Below are 15,217 nucleotides of genomic sequence, written 5' to 3' on the forward strand. Positions count from 1 at the left end.
GTTTGTTATTTGTTAATATATATACATTTTTTTGTGGAAGATAAATTTTTTGGAAGGTTTATATATACAACAACTTTTTTTGGGAGGTTTGCGTGTATACAAACAACTTTTTTTTGGTATACAATAACTTTTTTTGGAAGGTTTGCGTGTATACAACAACTTTTTTTTGGAAGATTTGCGTGCACTTGGCGCCTTTTCTTTACCTTTTTTTAAAAAGGTAATTTGTTGAAACTTTTTTGTAAGGTTTATATATACAACAACTTTTTTTGGAAGGTTTGCGTGTATACAACAACTTTTTTTTGGAAGATTTGCGTGCACTTGGCGCCTTTTCTTTACCTTTTTTTAAAAAGGTAATTTGTTGATATAAAATATACAACTTTTTTGTAAGGTTTGCGTGTTTATATATACAACAACTTTTTTTGGAAGGTTTGCGTGTATACAACAACTTTTTTTTGGAAGGTTTGCGTGTACTTGGCGCCTTTTTTTTACCTTTTTTTAAAAAGTTGTCTGTTACAACATTTACGTTCTAATATTTTTTGTTTACTTTGTTCGTTTTGCATAACTATAGCACAACGTTTGCGTTTTTGTGCGCGTTGTCTTACAAAATCTATTCGTCTTCTTTTTTTAGCGCAATTATTTTCTAAATCTGTATATCGTTTCCGTTTTAGAGTACAAATGTTTTCTACATTTTCTTTATATGGAAACTTTTCTTTTTGATTTTTATGTTTATTTTCATTTTTCTTACTTAAATCGTTTTTAAATTCACGATTCTTTTGCAATCGATTAACTTTTTGTTGTTCTGCCTTATTCTGACGTATGATACGTTTACGATTTGCATCAACTTCTCTTCCTCTTATTATCGCTAATGGAAGCACTTTTTGAGAAACACCATATTTAGAATCCTGAGGGAAATGCTCAATCACATTAGATTCAAAAATTTTCATTAAATGCGAACGCATTAAACTATGGTCATATCTCACTTTTTCGGGTTTAATATTAAATAACAATGAAATCGCAAAAGCTATTGCAAAAACACCGCAATCATCACCATTTGGTTGACTTTGTACAATAGGAAATTTAATACGCCGCTCATGAAAAGGATAAATTGGAAATAATCGTTTTAAAAACTTGTCATGATCACTGTGCAACTTTTTCAAATTTAATGAATCATAGATAAATAAGTTTTTTTTATCATAATAACTACATACCCAATGATTATTTGAGCTAAATAATATCTGTATATGTTTCTTATTTTCTGGTACAGATTCTATGTTATCAGGAAAATACAATTTCCACGATCCTTCAGGTCTATAATCAGAGCAATTTTTTAAAAGTTGATTAAAATGATCCATATGTTCATCATTTAACCAGTGACCTTGAACAATAATATTTTTCTGATCTGGTTTCAACGCCATCTGTTTTTCTGTTTCTTTAGACATTTTTGTCTTATTAAAATAAATATATATATTATTTTCTATTATATATCTTTATAGGCGCACAGCAGCCTTTTTTTATAGGCGCACAGCAGCCTTTTTTTATAGGCGCACAGCAGCCTTTTTTGCAGGCGCACAGCAGCCTTTTTTATAGGCGCACAGCAGCCTTTTTTTACAGGCGCACAGCAGCCTTTTTTACAGGCGCACAGCAGCCTTTTCTTGCAGGCGCACAGCAGCCTTTTTTGCAGGCGCACAGCAGCCTTGTATCGGCGCACAGCAGCCTTTATTAAAATAAAAATAAAAATATACTTTACCAAAATCCTTGAAACACCTTGATTCTCCAGGCACCTAAACCCTCCAAGAGTCCTATAAAATAAAAATATTTAACAGAAATAAATACACACCTTGGTGATTATCATACAATTGACATAAACCACTTAATATAATTATTTAAATAAAAATCTTACCTTCTTCCAAATCTGATTTTTTTATCACTGCAATAATAAAAATAATATAATAAAATATTAACTACCCAGCAAACACAATATATAGCTGCCATATAACGTAGAAATAACATGTAACAGATATTACATATAACAAATGTTACACTTTATTTATATTGTGATTATATAATATTTTTTATACATATAATGTAATTGTGTTATAGAATTGTTATTTTGCTTTGTTGCTTACTGGTTATAATAAAGTAAATGGCAATATAACTTGAATGTAACATGTTATATAACAAGTGCTTCGTAAATATTATTTTGATGTTATATATTTATTTATTTGTAATAAACTGAGTGTCGGGAGGAAACAACTGCATACGCATCTTGTTACGTGTGCGCACAGCGGCTACTACGTCGATGATTGGTAGCGAGTGACACTCGCGCAGACGTATGTGTAACACACAGCCATATCATGTCTTGATTGGTTCAGGAGCATGCTGGGAAGCGAGATCATACCGGCACAGGCAGGCACGTTGCAACGTTGAAGCACGTGGGAGACAGTTGCCGAATCGTATCATAAGTTCTTTTCCCCGGTCCGATCATTATAGATTACGATTAAACGTTACCATTAACTAGCGTTAAAACATTTTACGTAATTAAATCCGGTTTTATATCTACAAACTTTATTAAACCTGATTAATGGTGGCATGTAATCGTACGATTTTATGTGCCTGTCGTACGACAAGCACGCGATGTTGTATGTACATATGTATAAAAGCCAAATCTTTTTTAATACAATTACGTACAAGTGTTCTAATATAAGTGGTCTTATTTATGTTGCAGTGCTTTATGATTTAAGGATTGTCGCTGAAACGTTGCACTTACGCCTGTCGAAAATTGAAATCATTGCATAAGCCGTGTGCAACCCGTTCTCTCGTTCGGATACGAGTTACTTTTATATGTAAGTACAATTATTTTCTCTGCTTTCAAGTAAATACGCACACATACACATGCTGGATGTTCAAAATGAAGGTTCACTAATTCAATTGGCTATAATTTCTAAAATAAATAAAAAAACAAGATTTTTTTTTTCATCTATTCATTGAATCAAGACAAATTTAACGAATTAGGTGTAGAACACAATGTCGTTCAAATGGCCGCTTCGGACTGATTGTGAGTTACAAATTCGAGCTCTTTTTATAGCATTTTGCTTGACACAAAGTCTCACATAAAGTAGTAGAAATTTGAGCTATTTCTGCACAAATGTTATTTTTCAGGTTATCAATTGTTACTGGATGATTCGCATACACTTTTCCTGAGATAGTTCCACAAAAAAAATCTGAAGATCTTGGAGGCCAATCAAAACTGCCAGAACGAGAAATGAAACGATCTGGAAAGATTGTTTGCAATTGTTTTTTTTTTATTTTGTTTTTTATTTTCAACAAGACGGTGCCACCGCACACACATATCGCGAAACAATCGTGCTATTATAAACAATCTTTCCAGATCGTTTTATTTCTCGTTTTGGCAGTTTTGATTGACCTCCAAGATCTCCTGATTTGATGGCTCCAGATTTTTTTTTGTAGAGCTATCTCAAAGGAAAAGTGATGAACAATTGATGAACTGAAAGATAACATTTGTGCAGAAAGAGCTTAAATTTCCACTACTTTATAAGAGACTTTGTGTCATGCAAAATACTATAAAAAGAACTCAAATTTGTGACTCAACCCAAAGCGGCCATTTGAACGACATTTTGTTTCACACCTAATTTGTTATAATTTGTCATGATTCAATTAATAAATAAAAAAAAGAATCTTATTTTTTTATTTATTTTAGAAATTATAGTCAATTAAATTAGTGAACCTTTATTTTGAACACCCTATACATACAATAAAAATAAGAAGAGAAATCTGTGTGTGTATGTATAAGTGTTAATTTATTTTTCTATATATTATCAGTGTAATACAAATATAGAATGTGTTATGCATGAGTTAGATATGTTAATACATTGACGGTGGCGCATTTCACGCAAGTACTCTCATCTACCGTTGTTGTCTCTTATGTAGATTTTACTGTCTGCCATCATGCCAAAGGAATTTCAATATTTATCAAAAAGGCGAAAGAATCAAATAATTAAACGCGAATTGACTTATTATAAATATTCAAAATTATTACATTCAACCAATTCGAATATAGCATCTGATAGAAGCAGAAAATAGTGGTAACAGTAGTTTCACAAATGTTGATGATACATTTAACGAAATTAATATTTTGCCTCACGATTTTGCTAACGAAATAAGTGAATCAAGTGTAGAATCACTATCGGATATAGAAAGTAACAAGGAACATAATGTTGAAGCACAAGATTATATTTCTGATATAAATAATATCTCTGATGGTAGCAATAATATAACGAGTTTACGAGAAGATTTACAAAAATTTATTATTGAACGAAATATTGCACATAATACTGTTAACGAGTTACTTACTATTTTAAGGAAACATGGCTATGTAGATTTGCCTAAAGACGTGAGGGTGTTACTTAAAACACCACGAAATGCGTCTGTAAATATAAAATCTCTGGATAGTGGACGCTACGTTCATTTTGGTCTTTTCTCTACTCTAAAGCGATCCATACAAATATATTCTGAATTTATTACAGGGAATAAAATAAAATTAAATATTAATATTGACGGTTTGCCAATTTCCAAAAGTAGTGGTAGTCAATTTTGGCCAATAATGGCATCTATTGAAGATGTAGATACATATACATTACCTTTTATAATTGGTATTTATCATGGAATGTGCAAACCTAATAATGCTAACGAGTTTTTACTCGACTTTGTTAACGACTTCATTCTCCTTTCTCAAACAGGCATCATTGTTTCTAATATAAAATATACAGTAACTCTTAATGCAATATTATGCGATGCCCCGGCGAAATCATTTATTACCTACACAAAAGGTCATACAGGATATTCCTCTTGCTCGAAATGTATTCAAGAAGGCGATTTCATATGTAACAGAGTAGTTTTTCGAGAAACTAACAGCATGTTACGTACAAATGACACATTTAAAAATCGTATACATGTTGAACATCACACAGGTAATCCCATATTAGAAAAACTCGGTATTGGAATGGTATCACAAATCCCATTAGATTATATGCACCTTGTCTGTTTAGGTGTTGTAAAACGATTGCTGCAACTATGGGTCAGAGGAAACAGAAATATTAGATTATCTAAAGAGGCTGTAAATTCAGTTTCGCGTTATTTAATTGCATTGAAACCCTTCATTCCAGCAGAATTTGTGAGAAAACCTAGAGGTTTAGATGATATTGATAAATGGAAGGCTACAGAATTTCGTCAATTTTTACTTTATACTGGATTTGTTGTTATGAAATCAATATTGCCTACAAATTGCTATAATCACTTTCTTTCTCTTAGCGTTGGTATCAGGATATTAACTGATCAACAACTATGTGTGCCATTCAACGCTTATGCGAATTCGTTGTTATTCTACTTTGTTTCCAATTATGGAAATATTTATGGAGACGAATATTTGTCACATAACGTTCACAATCTTCTACATCTTTCCAATGATGTACAAAGTTTCGGTTCTTTAGATAACTTTAGTTGCTTCAAATTTGAAAATCAAATGCAAAAAATAAAAAAAAAATTGCATCAGTCGGGGGCACCCTTAGAGGAATTTTCTAATCGTACTTTTGAAGAATTACAGCTTCCCATTCGATCATGTAAATTTCAACAATATCCGATTGTTTTTTATAAAAAAAATCACGACATTTCTCATGTTCAATTTAAAAATTTTAAAATTGCAACCAATCAAGCCGATAACTGTGCTATTCTTTATGACAAATCCGTAATATTTATTTTGGATATATTTGAAGAAAATTGTGTTTGCTATATTCGTGCAAAACGTTTTTTGAATCCAAAGTCTTTTTTTTGTGTACCGTGCTCTTCAGAAAGACTTGGAATATTTATAATATCAAACACTACTAATGCAGATATAATTAAAATTTCCGTAACGCAAATAAAAAGGAAGTGTTTCAAAATTAAATGCTTTGATGAAATTGGTTGTTATGTTACAATACCATTGCAAGCCACTAATAATTAGATGTTATAACTTTGGTTGAATATATTTTTATATTTTTCATTTTTGTATGTGTGTTATATGATAAAATTTATGCATCGTAAACATATATTTCTTTTGCCTTTATATTAAATATATTGCAAGTGGAAAATCCTTGCTTAACGGATTTCTAGTTCATGGATAACAACATTTCAATGGTGAGTGTATAGTATTTTACTGTACAAAAGCTTCATGCTGATTTTATATAACCAAGACAAATGAAGAAGAAAAGATTTAGAAGACTGATTGTTTTATCTACATTCTGTTTCACAATTTTCTTTTTTAAAGATCTTTTTTTAATAAATTTGTAATCTATGAACATGAAGGATCAATATTCCTCAAGTTTTATGTATCAAGTATTTATGTAATAAAGTATTAAGAGAAATTTGACAACAAAAATTGATCTCACGACAATAGAGCTGTTTCTATAAAAAATGATGTTATGTATATTATGTTCAACTTTCTTTTGCTTTTAAAATTATTGATGTCATTACAAACTAATTTTTATTTTCAGTTTTTAAAACGTTGGACGTTTTCCATATCACACAAGATGAGCAACGAAAGTAAAAAATATGCGGTGGTAAAATTTTTGTCGGATTCTACATATTCTGAAATTCCAACAGCATGGCTTTTTAAAAAAAATGATATTCAGCAATGTTGGTGGCCACCTCGAACAGCAAACAGTGCAATATTGATAATGAACTGTGAACGTCCTGATTTTTATACATGGAATCATTATGAAGTAAACATTGTAAAATATTGTAGTAAGTACTTGCATTAATATATTACCGGTCTTATTATGGAGAAAAACAATTTTTTACGGAGAAAATACACTACCGCTCATAATTATTCGATTTAAAGAATTAAAAAAATAGAAGATTACATTCGAAGAAAGTAATATTCATTGCTGAAAAGTATTTTACATGGTAAATTTAGAGAGAGACTATAATATTTAATTAAAAGATTATTCGTTAATTCTTATTTAACTAATACTTATTAATATGTGCACTCTCTTTGCTTTGATTACTGCTTTATTAACATTTTGCATTCATTGAACTAATTTCATTGTTGTTTCTTTTGATATTTTATTCCATATAATTTGTTCCTTATGTCCTCTTTGTTTATAGGAAATATAGATTTTAATAAATAAAATAATAATACGGACTAATTGGAGAGAGTTCGATAAACGTTGTTTCAATAATTTATCATTCTTAGTAAATATTAAAAGTATTATGCTAGTCGGTGTACAAAAAACTAAATGTTAATTTTTTTTCTTTATTGCAGCATCTCTTGAGTCAGCCCGAAAGAATGCAGCAGACTCTAATTATGACACAACTGATGAAGAACGACTGGGCCGAGGAAAGAGGTTACATTTGACATATAATCGTTTCAGGAGCGATGAAGAAGATGATTCTCATCAACCTCGAAAATATATTAAAAGTAAAGTATGGTTGATACATATCATAATTCACTATGGCTGTGTACATTTGTTTATGTACTGTATATAATTTCCGTATAATTATCTTGCATTGTTATTGTTCACGATATCGTTGCAATGTAGTATATTTATACGGAGGGACGTAATATTATGGAATAAAATTATTTGGCTGTTTACAGAGAAACAAATCAATAAAAATACTGTTCAGGTAACTCTACCTGAATGTCCTTCGAATTTGGATATAACCAAACAATCCAACGTCTTAACAATTAATAATGCAAGTGGAAACAACATTGTAACTTTGCAAAATGGTATGTTTTTATAATAAAGATATGTGAAGTATGATAATTATTATTGCAATTACAGTTATTATAGTAATTTATACATTTCCAGAAGAAGAAAATGACCCATTGCTGATAACAGATAAGGAGAATGAATATTCTAATCTATACAATGTACCAATAATATTACAAAGTATGTATTATGTTATATAAATATATATTATATAAATTATAATATTAAAATATCACCAAATATTAATTGTAATTACAAACTTTAATGAAATTTTATAGGCAATACTCCACCGATTGAAAACTTAGAAAACATCTCTACTATAAAAGGTAAATTATTTTTGCATATTATTTGTATTCAACTTACAAATTATCACTTTGTGTACATCATTTTTTTATTATATTGCAGATGACATACAACAAATGTTGCGTATGCAAGCAGTATCAAACATTACACTGAAAGATATACAGCAACGATTATTAAAGATGGAAACTGCCATTAAAGACCGCGTGTTGAGTCCTGTCGAAATTAATAATGATCTCATTGCACCATTTTTACCGTTAACAACAATTGAAGTCGTGAAAGAGTTTGATGCATTACTGAAAATGTCGGGTGAAGCTGTGATACAGTTCGTAAGTACAAAAATTTTAGCATGATTGGCATATTGATTAGGATACAGAAATTTTCTACTTTTTTAGTAAAATTTTTCATGCTTTCCGCATTCTTCTACTTTTAACAGTGTACATTTGCAGTGTACGTTTGCATTTGTTTGGTTGAAAAACATGTCAATAAAATCATTTAATTAGACAAAAATTATTACACAAAACTATTACACATTTCTGTTGCAATATTATTCTATATTATTGCTACGATCAATTTGAATACATGTCATATTATTTATTTACTTATTTCTTTTTCTTTTTTTTATAGAAAGAGTTTTTGTCAAAAACTGGTGGAAATAATGTCAGAGACAATATTCACCGTATCTTAAGAAAAACATTAACAAACGAATGTTCTATGAAGTGTTCCTGGAAAGGACTACGAAACAATTTCAGAATTTCAAACTTACATTTAATAAAAATTATGAAAAGTATGTTGTAGGCGTATTAAACTTACAAATCACAACTTTTTATTATGATGGTTTTATTAATTGTATTATGTCACTTTCTTTTCAGGAGAGATAACATCGCGTTATGCTACATGCACGGAAACAGATTTTGATAACACAGTTGCAGAGTGGTTACGCTTTGCAGCACAGCGAAATAAGAGAGACAGAGCAAAAGAAAATATTGCTGACGGAAATAATGCTGAGGAAAATATTGGTAACAAAAACAACCCTGAAGAAAATAACTAAAACAAGTTGTTTGTGATATAATTATTTTATATGATATATAATATATATATTTTTTATGTACACACACATGCACATATGTATATATTATGTGTGTTATATACATAAAAATGATGAACTAAAATAGTTGCAAATAAGGTAAAAGACCCAGTGTTCGGACAGTTAAGGCTGCACTGCAAGAAATAAATATTTACCTTAAATAAGTTCTTAAATATACAAAATTTTTTTATTGTTTTATAAAATAGTTGATTTTAATTTTTTAATATTGCAGAAATGATTAATAATCTTAATATTTCGCTGACAGCCCGAACATTAGGATATGTCCGAACACTGGGTCTTTTACCTTATAAAGTATAAAGATATATATGCAGTTATAAAAGAAGTATAAGGAAGTATGTTACAAACTATAGTAGTGATAATATATAGTTGTATTAATAATAACATACAAATATATTATTGATATAATAAATATGTAAAGTATTTTTTATTTGATTCCTATACAAATTTACAATTAAATAGTAATAATATAATTATTACGAAAATGTCCTTTAGTAAACTCAAATCAGAAATAACAGATTCCTAAATTAATTCTAAATAAAATTCTATATACTTTTATTATAATAAATTTATTATAATAAAAGTATATAGAATTTTATTTAGAATTAATTTAGGAATCTGTTATTTTTGATTTGAGTTTACTAAAGCACATTTTCGTAACAGTTATATTACTATTTCGCAACAAATAAAAGAATAGTTATATAACACAATTACATAATTTATATTCCAGTTACATAACATTCCAATAATCTATATAACTGTTCTATAACATTTCAGTTACTATTGTAACGGTTATGTAATATTTTAGTAACATGATATATTCATGTATTATAACTGCAATTTTGTATAAGTGGGAAATTACAACTAACATAAATGTTACATGTAACACACACGTTATATTACTTGTTACATTCAGTTTTATTATGGTAATGTTGCGGTTATACAACTGTGTTTGCTGGGTAATTATAATAAAATTAACTAATAAATACGTTATTAGATTTGAACATACCTCTATAAGTGTACTGCTGTTTCTTCTTCTTCCAAATTTTATTATTATTACTGTAAAAATCAGATTCTTTTATTACTGCAATAATTAATTTGATATAATAACTAAGAATTATGTATAAATACAAACAATCAAAATAGAAAAAATCGTGCATCGTTGTTTGTCAACTATTAATATTAATACATTATTATTAATTTTACACATACCTCGAAGTGCGTTAATATACAGCTTATTCTTCTTTTTCTCTTATTCTCTTATATATATTAATACACTTGATGACTGTCAAGAGTCAAGAGACATTAATAACAACAGAGTTAATAAACGCAACATAGAGTCATATCTACATAGATAGACTACTATTTGTTGACAAACTGTCATATATATAAAAGTATCCAATTGGGTTTTAATAATTGCATAGAAAAGAAATGACATATCAATCTATCACATTCGCGCTGAAAGTTGGACCAATCACAAGGCACCGTTTGCGCTTATAAGATTTTAGGCAGACGGGGCCCATACACAGCCAATCAAGAATCGCGTATGTGTGGTGTTATACAGAACGCTTCGCGCAATAGGTATACGCCACTCTAGATTGAATGTGTGTAAGCCTCGGTGTTATATCTGGCCATTTTATTCGATGACGTGTGCGGTGCGGTCGGCTTGGCGCGAGACACTACCGTGTCTCTTGATTAATAATAATAAGAACACGTGGTACGAAAAGTAAGTAAAAATTAACTGATAATTAAAATGTTTTTTTATTATATATAAATTATTAATTTTTTATTAAATTATTAATATATATCTTTTTTATATATCTTTTTAGTCATGCAGATAATATATCTTTTTTAGTCATGCAGACGGAAGAAAAGCTATCTTCTGAAACACTGCCGTCGCAGCCTCCACTGCCTTCGCAGTCGCCACTGCCGTCGCAGCCGCCACTGCCGTCGCAGCCTCAACTGCCGTCGCAGCCTCAACTGCCGTCGCAGCCTCAACTGCCGTCGCAGCCTCAACTGCCGTCGCAGCCTCCACTGCCGTCGCAGCCGCCACTGCCTTCACAGCCGCCACTGCCTTCGCAGCCGCCACTGCCTTCGCCTTTGCAGCCGCCACTGCCTTCGCAGCCCCCACTGCCGTCGCAGCCGCCACTGCCTTCGCAGCCGCCACTGCCTTCGCTTTTGCAGCCGCCACTGCCTTCGCAGCCTCCATTGCCGTCACTGCCGTCGCAGCCGTCGCAGCCGCCAATGCCACAAAATCAGGCTGCAGCACAACGTAAGTATAGCAAACTAAAAGTTACATAACTTAGTTTTTGTAGCAAATTGATCAATAATTAATTAATTATTTAATTTTAAACAATTTTTTCTGTTACAGCCAGAAGATGGAAAAGAGCGGGCCAACGTGGCAGCCGCAAATATTTTCGGAATCGTGGTCGGGGCGGAAAAAACAAAAGCGGAATATCCGTAACAAATAATTATTACAATTAATGTAATAATTATTATTAGTTCTTGCGATTTTATTATGTCTTGCGATTGTTAACAGTATATTCATATATATTCATATATAAAACAGTGAGTAAAACAATTGTCTTTCATGGATTCAATTGTTTGCTTAGTTCTTTCTTTCTATATAGGTAGGTACCTCGATGCACTCGTAGTATGTGACTCGTTTTTCACATTCCAATTTTCGTTTCTTTATTTTTTGTTTAACTGCATCAATTAGTCGCTTTTCACTAAGACCTTCCGCAAATTCAGTTATCTAAAACAGATTATTTGAAGATATAATAGATAATATAAATAAATATTAATTTTTCTTTTACTATATACAATATATACAGTTTCAGAAGTTATAATTTGCTGTATTAAGTGCATTGAGATATGTTCTGATATATCGCGTATGTCAAAATTTTAACATATATACAGTTTCAGAAGTTATAATTTGCTGTATTAAGTGCATTGAGATATGTTCTGATATATCGCGTATGTCAAAATTTTAATATAAATAAGCTCAACATAAAAAGGCCAAGTAATGAGAATGTTATATGCATATACTAGGAAAATATACCTTTTCGAATTGTTCTACAGAATGTTTGTGCGTATCAATTTACCTAGAAAAGTAAAGTAATATATTTAACAAATATAACAAATATTCATAAATACTAAAATATATTAATAAATAAAAATGTAATCACTTGTTTAAACTGAATTCGAACAATCTTATATTGTCGAATATATACTTGAGTAAATAAATATTAATTTTTCTTTTACTATATACAATATATACAGTTTCAGAAGTTATAATTTGCTGTATTAAGTGCATTGAGATATGTTCTGATATATCGCGTATGTCAAAATTTTAACATATATACAGTTTCAGAAGTTATAATTTGCTGTATTAAGTGCATTGAGATATGTTCTGATATATCGCGTATGTCAAAATTTTAATATAAATAAGCTCAACATAAAAAGGCCAAGTAATGAGAATGTTATATGCATATACTAGGAAAATATACCTTTTCGAATTGTTCTACAGAATGTTTGTGCGTATCAATTTACCTAGAAAAGTAAAGTAATATATTTAACAAATATAACAAATATTCATAAATACTAAAATATATTAATAAATAAAAATGTAATCACTTGTTTAAACTGAATTCGAACAATCTTATATTGTCGAATATATACTTGAGCACAGCATCATTTCTTGCATGTTTTGCAACAATAAAAAGAACGTTATTAGCACTTGTTTTACTGTTTTTTACATTATAATAAACTCTCTCTGTCATTATTATATCCAAATAAATTCGATAAATATCAGGATTTGTAGAGCATGTTAAGTAGTCTAAAAATGCATCATCGGATGTTCTCTCCCATTTAATCAGCACTTTGTCCCAAGTAAGGGGGTTTGCTGTCATTAAACCTTTACAGTATATCCATTCCCTCCATTTCAAAAGTCTGCATTACCACAGAAAAAGAAATATTCTATACAAATACTTAACTACAATATTTTGTAATATTAAAATAATTTATCCGGCATAGGGCAATAATGCCACCAAATTTGTTCATATTAATCTCGTGGTTGTAAAACATCTTACTTGTTTTGTTCAGAAGTTTAAAGATCTTCTTTTAATTTCAAAGTGGCTATTTTTCTGCATTCTGGCTCACCGAGAACACATGCCCACTTTACCTTCTTCTCTTAAACATTTAGTAAAATCACTTTCGTCAAATTTGTCATCGTATCCTATATTTTGCAGAAGTTTATTGAACATTTCTTTAATTACCTCCTAAAAAATTGTTAAATAATAAAAAATTTATTATTATTTTTGAAAAAGATGATGTAAGTATATTTACACATATATTTATTTAATTTCTTTTATACAGTGTTTTAATACTACACATTATTCTTTTTTAAAAATTACTTTTATTATAATTTACTTTTATAAGGGCATTATGTTGAATTTCCCAGACACATGTCATGTATATTAAGAAATGCTTGTAAATATCATTATTTTCTTTTATATATATTACTCTCAATTTATTGTACTAAGTTATTATACTCACCCAAGCGCGTGCCATTTTTTTCCGTTGTATAATAATTGGCACTTTTACTTTCTTTAAAATACTACTACTTTTTGTATAATAACAAAGATACAAGCTGTCACAGTATGTTAAACGCAATCATCTCGATGACAACCGATCAGTAATAAACAAAATCGTCAACTCCAACGTCGCAATTCACCTCTTAATAACGCGAAAAAGAATTCTCAAAAATACATAGCCTGCCTCTTTTAAGGTAGAAATGAACTCTTGCCGAACATTAAGTATGTGCTTTTCACTGCCATTAAAACGATCAGTAGAAAGAAGAAGTTTCAAGCTTCCAAACGCTTTTTCTTAAATTAAAACACAATGATTTTCGCGGAGTTACAATAATTTGAAGATTGGTTTCTTTAGCAATTTTTCTTGATCACTTAATTGTTGCGAGTAGTGTATATATTTGAATTGTATTGTACATATATTAATATATTAAATAAATAACATATTTCTAATGATTGAACATGGAATAATGAAGAATCAATTATAGAAAATAAAGTCAGCAGAATAATAAAAATACTGTTTAATATTTACCTTGTTGTAAATTGAGAATGATCCAATCATTAATGTCAATCTTGTGCGATATATAATGGTACGGTGTTAGTGTAGATAGCCAAAAGTAATGTGTCTCGATGTTCATGAGTGATTTCGTCGTATATACCACGTATATATTGTTTCATATTAGGAAATTGTATATGTTTAGAATTAATATATGTGATTGATACTAAGTTAGTAAAATAATTTTGTGTCACGTACAGTACAGGATAATGTCCTTGCATTGACCAAATATCGATTACATCTTCTATATTAAAGTTACATATATTACTTGTTGTACCTAGAACACTTTCCACAGCGTTCCAAAATGATACGATAGTAGATAAATTCTCAGTATCTGTCGCGTTTGTCTGATTATGCCTGAAAAATAACATTGCAAAAATTTTTCTTATCATTTATAAAATTATCACATTACATCATTTACTATAAATAATAATTCCTCAATATGTTGTTTAAAATTCTTTACATAAAGAGTAACTAAAAGTAGCCGATAAGTTTAAAACGGTTAGTTCCTAGTTTTGAACAGTAGATGTTGAAGCATGTCATTTGCTTTACTGTTCAAATTTTTTATTTCATTATTATTATCATTGTTTAAAGATATAAAAAGATATTACTCACTGTATGTTTTTATACATGTTGAGACTAGTCCAAAACTTCATATCAGATATTATCTGTTTAATAAGATATGTGGGAATGCCATACTAATTCCCATTTTAAGCATCTGCAAGAAGAATTTCTTGATTAGAAAAAAAAACATACATTTACGACACATGTTATTTATATTCTATATAAGAAGAATAAATATAATATAACAACTATTGTAGTTAGTCGTACTAAAGCGGTGTAAAATTTTCATGAAAAATTAAAAGAAAGTTAGAAGAAAGAAAGAATTATTTGTGAAAATGCA

General features: G+C 29.7%; 2 protein-coding genes and 1 long non-coding RNA gene across 8 annotated transcripts; 2 read left to right on the top strand and 1 right to left on the bottom strand.

Moving 5' to 3' along the window:
* Positions 1 to 1,250: 1,250 nt before the first annotated feature.
* Positions 1,251 to 9,588, top strand: LOC136998435 (uncharacterized). Of its 5 annotated transcripts, XM_067351030.1 has the most exons (10): positions 2,711 to 2,843; positions 6,166 to 6,189; positions 6,546 to 6,795; positions 7,316 to 7,471; positions 7,649 to 7,780; positions 7,863 to 7,943; positions 8,042 to 8,089; positions 8,169 to 8,392; positions 8,691 to 8,850; positions 8,936 to 9,588. In XM_067351030.1, exons 2-10 carry the CDS (start codon positions 6,169 to 6,171, stop codon positions 9,112 to 9,114), a joined length of 1,251 nt encoding a protein of 416 aa, XP_067207131.1. In that variant the 5' UTR covers positions 2,711 to 2,843; positions 6,166 to 6,168; the 3' UTR covers positions 9,115 to 9,588. The 5 variants fall into 5 exon arrangements, with proteins under 5 accessions (XP_067207128.1, XP_067207133.1, XP_067207131.1 ...); XM_067351032.1 differs by lacking the exon at positions 6,166 to 6,189 and having other exon boundaries at positions 2,707 to 2,843; XM_067351029.1 differs by lacking the exon at positions 2,711 to 2,843 and having other exon boundaries at positions 2,983 to 6,189.
* A 940-nt stretch (positions 9,589 to 10,528) lies between these two features.
* Positions 10,529 to 11,697, top strand: LOC136998436 (uncharacterized). The gene is made up of 3 exons (XM_067351033.1): positions 10,529 to 10,894; positions 11,024 to 11,440; positions 11,540 to 11,697. Exons 2-3 carry the CDS (start codon positions 11,026 to 11,028, stop codon positions 11,650 to 11,652), a joined length of 528 nt encoding a protein of 175 aa, XP_067207134.1. The 5' UTR covers positions 10,529 to 10,894; positions 11,024 to 11,025; the 3' UTR covers positions 11,653 to 11,697.
* Positions 11,698 to 11,794: 97 nt separating this feature from the next.
* On the bottom strand, positions 11,795 to 13,954 carry LOC136998437 (uncharacterized). 2 transcript variants are annotated; one of them, XR_010889009.1, is made up of 6 exons: positions 13,726 to 13,953; positions 13,260 to 13,448; positions 12,805 to 13,119; positions 12,357 to 12,720; positions 12,230 to 12,272; positions 11,795 to 11,923 (listed from the first exon to the last, which is right to left on the bottom strand). It is a non-coding gene; the product is annotated as an uncharacterized lncRNA (long non-coding RNA). The 2 variants fall into 2 exon arrangements; XR_010889008.1 differs by having other exon boundaries at positions 12,230 to 12,720; positions 13,726 to 13,954.
* Between the last annotated feature and the right edge of the window lie 1,263 nt (positions 13,955 to 15,217).

This window comes from Linepithema humile, chromosome 3 (assembly GCF_040581485.1).
Source record: "Linepithema humile isolate Giens D197 chromosome 3, Lhum_UNIL_v1.0, whole genome shotgun sequence".
In the NCBI taxonomy this organism is placed as follows: Eukaryota; Metazoa; Arthropoda; class Insecta; order Hymenoptera; family Formicidae; genus Linepithema; species Linepithema humile.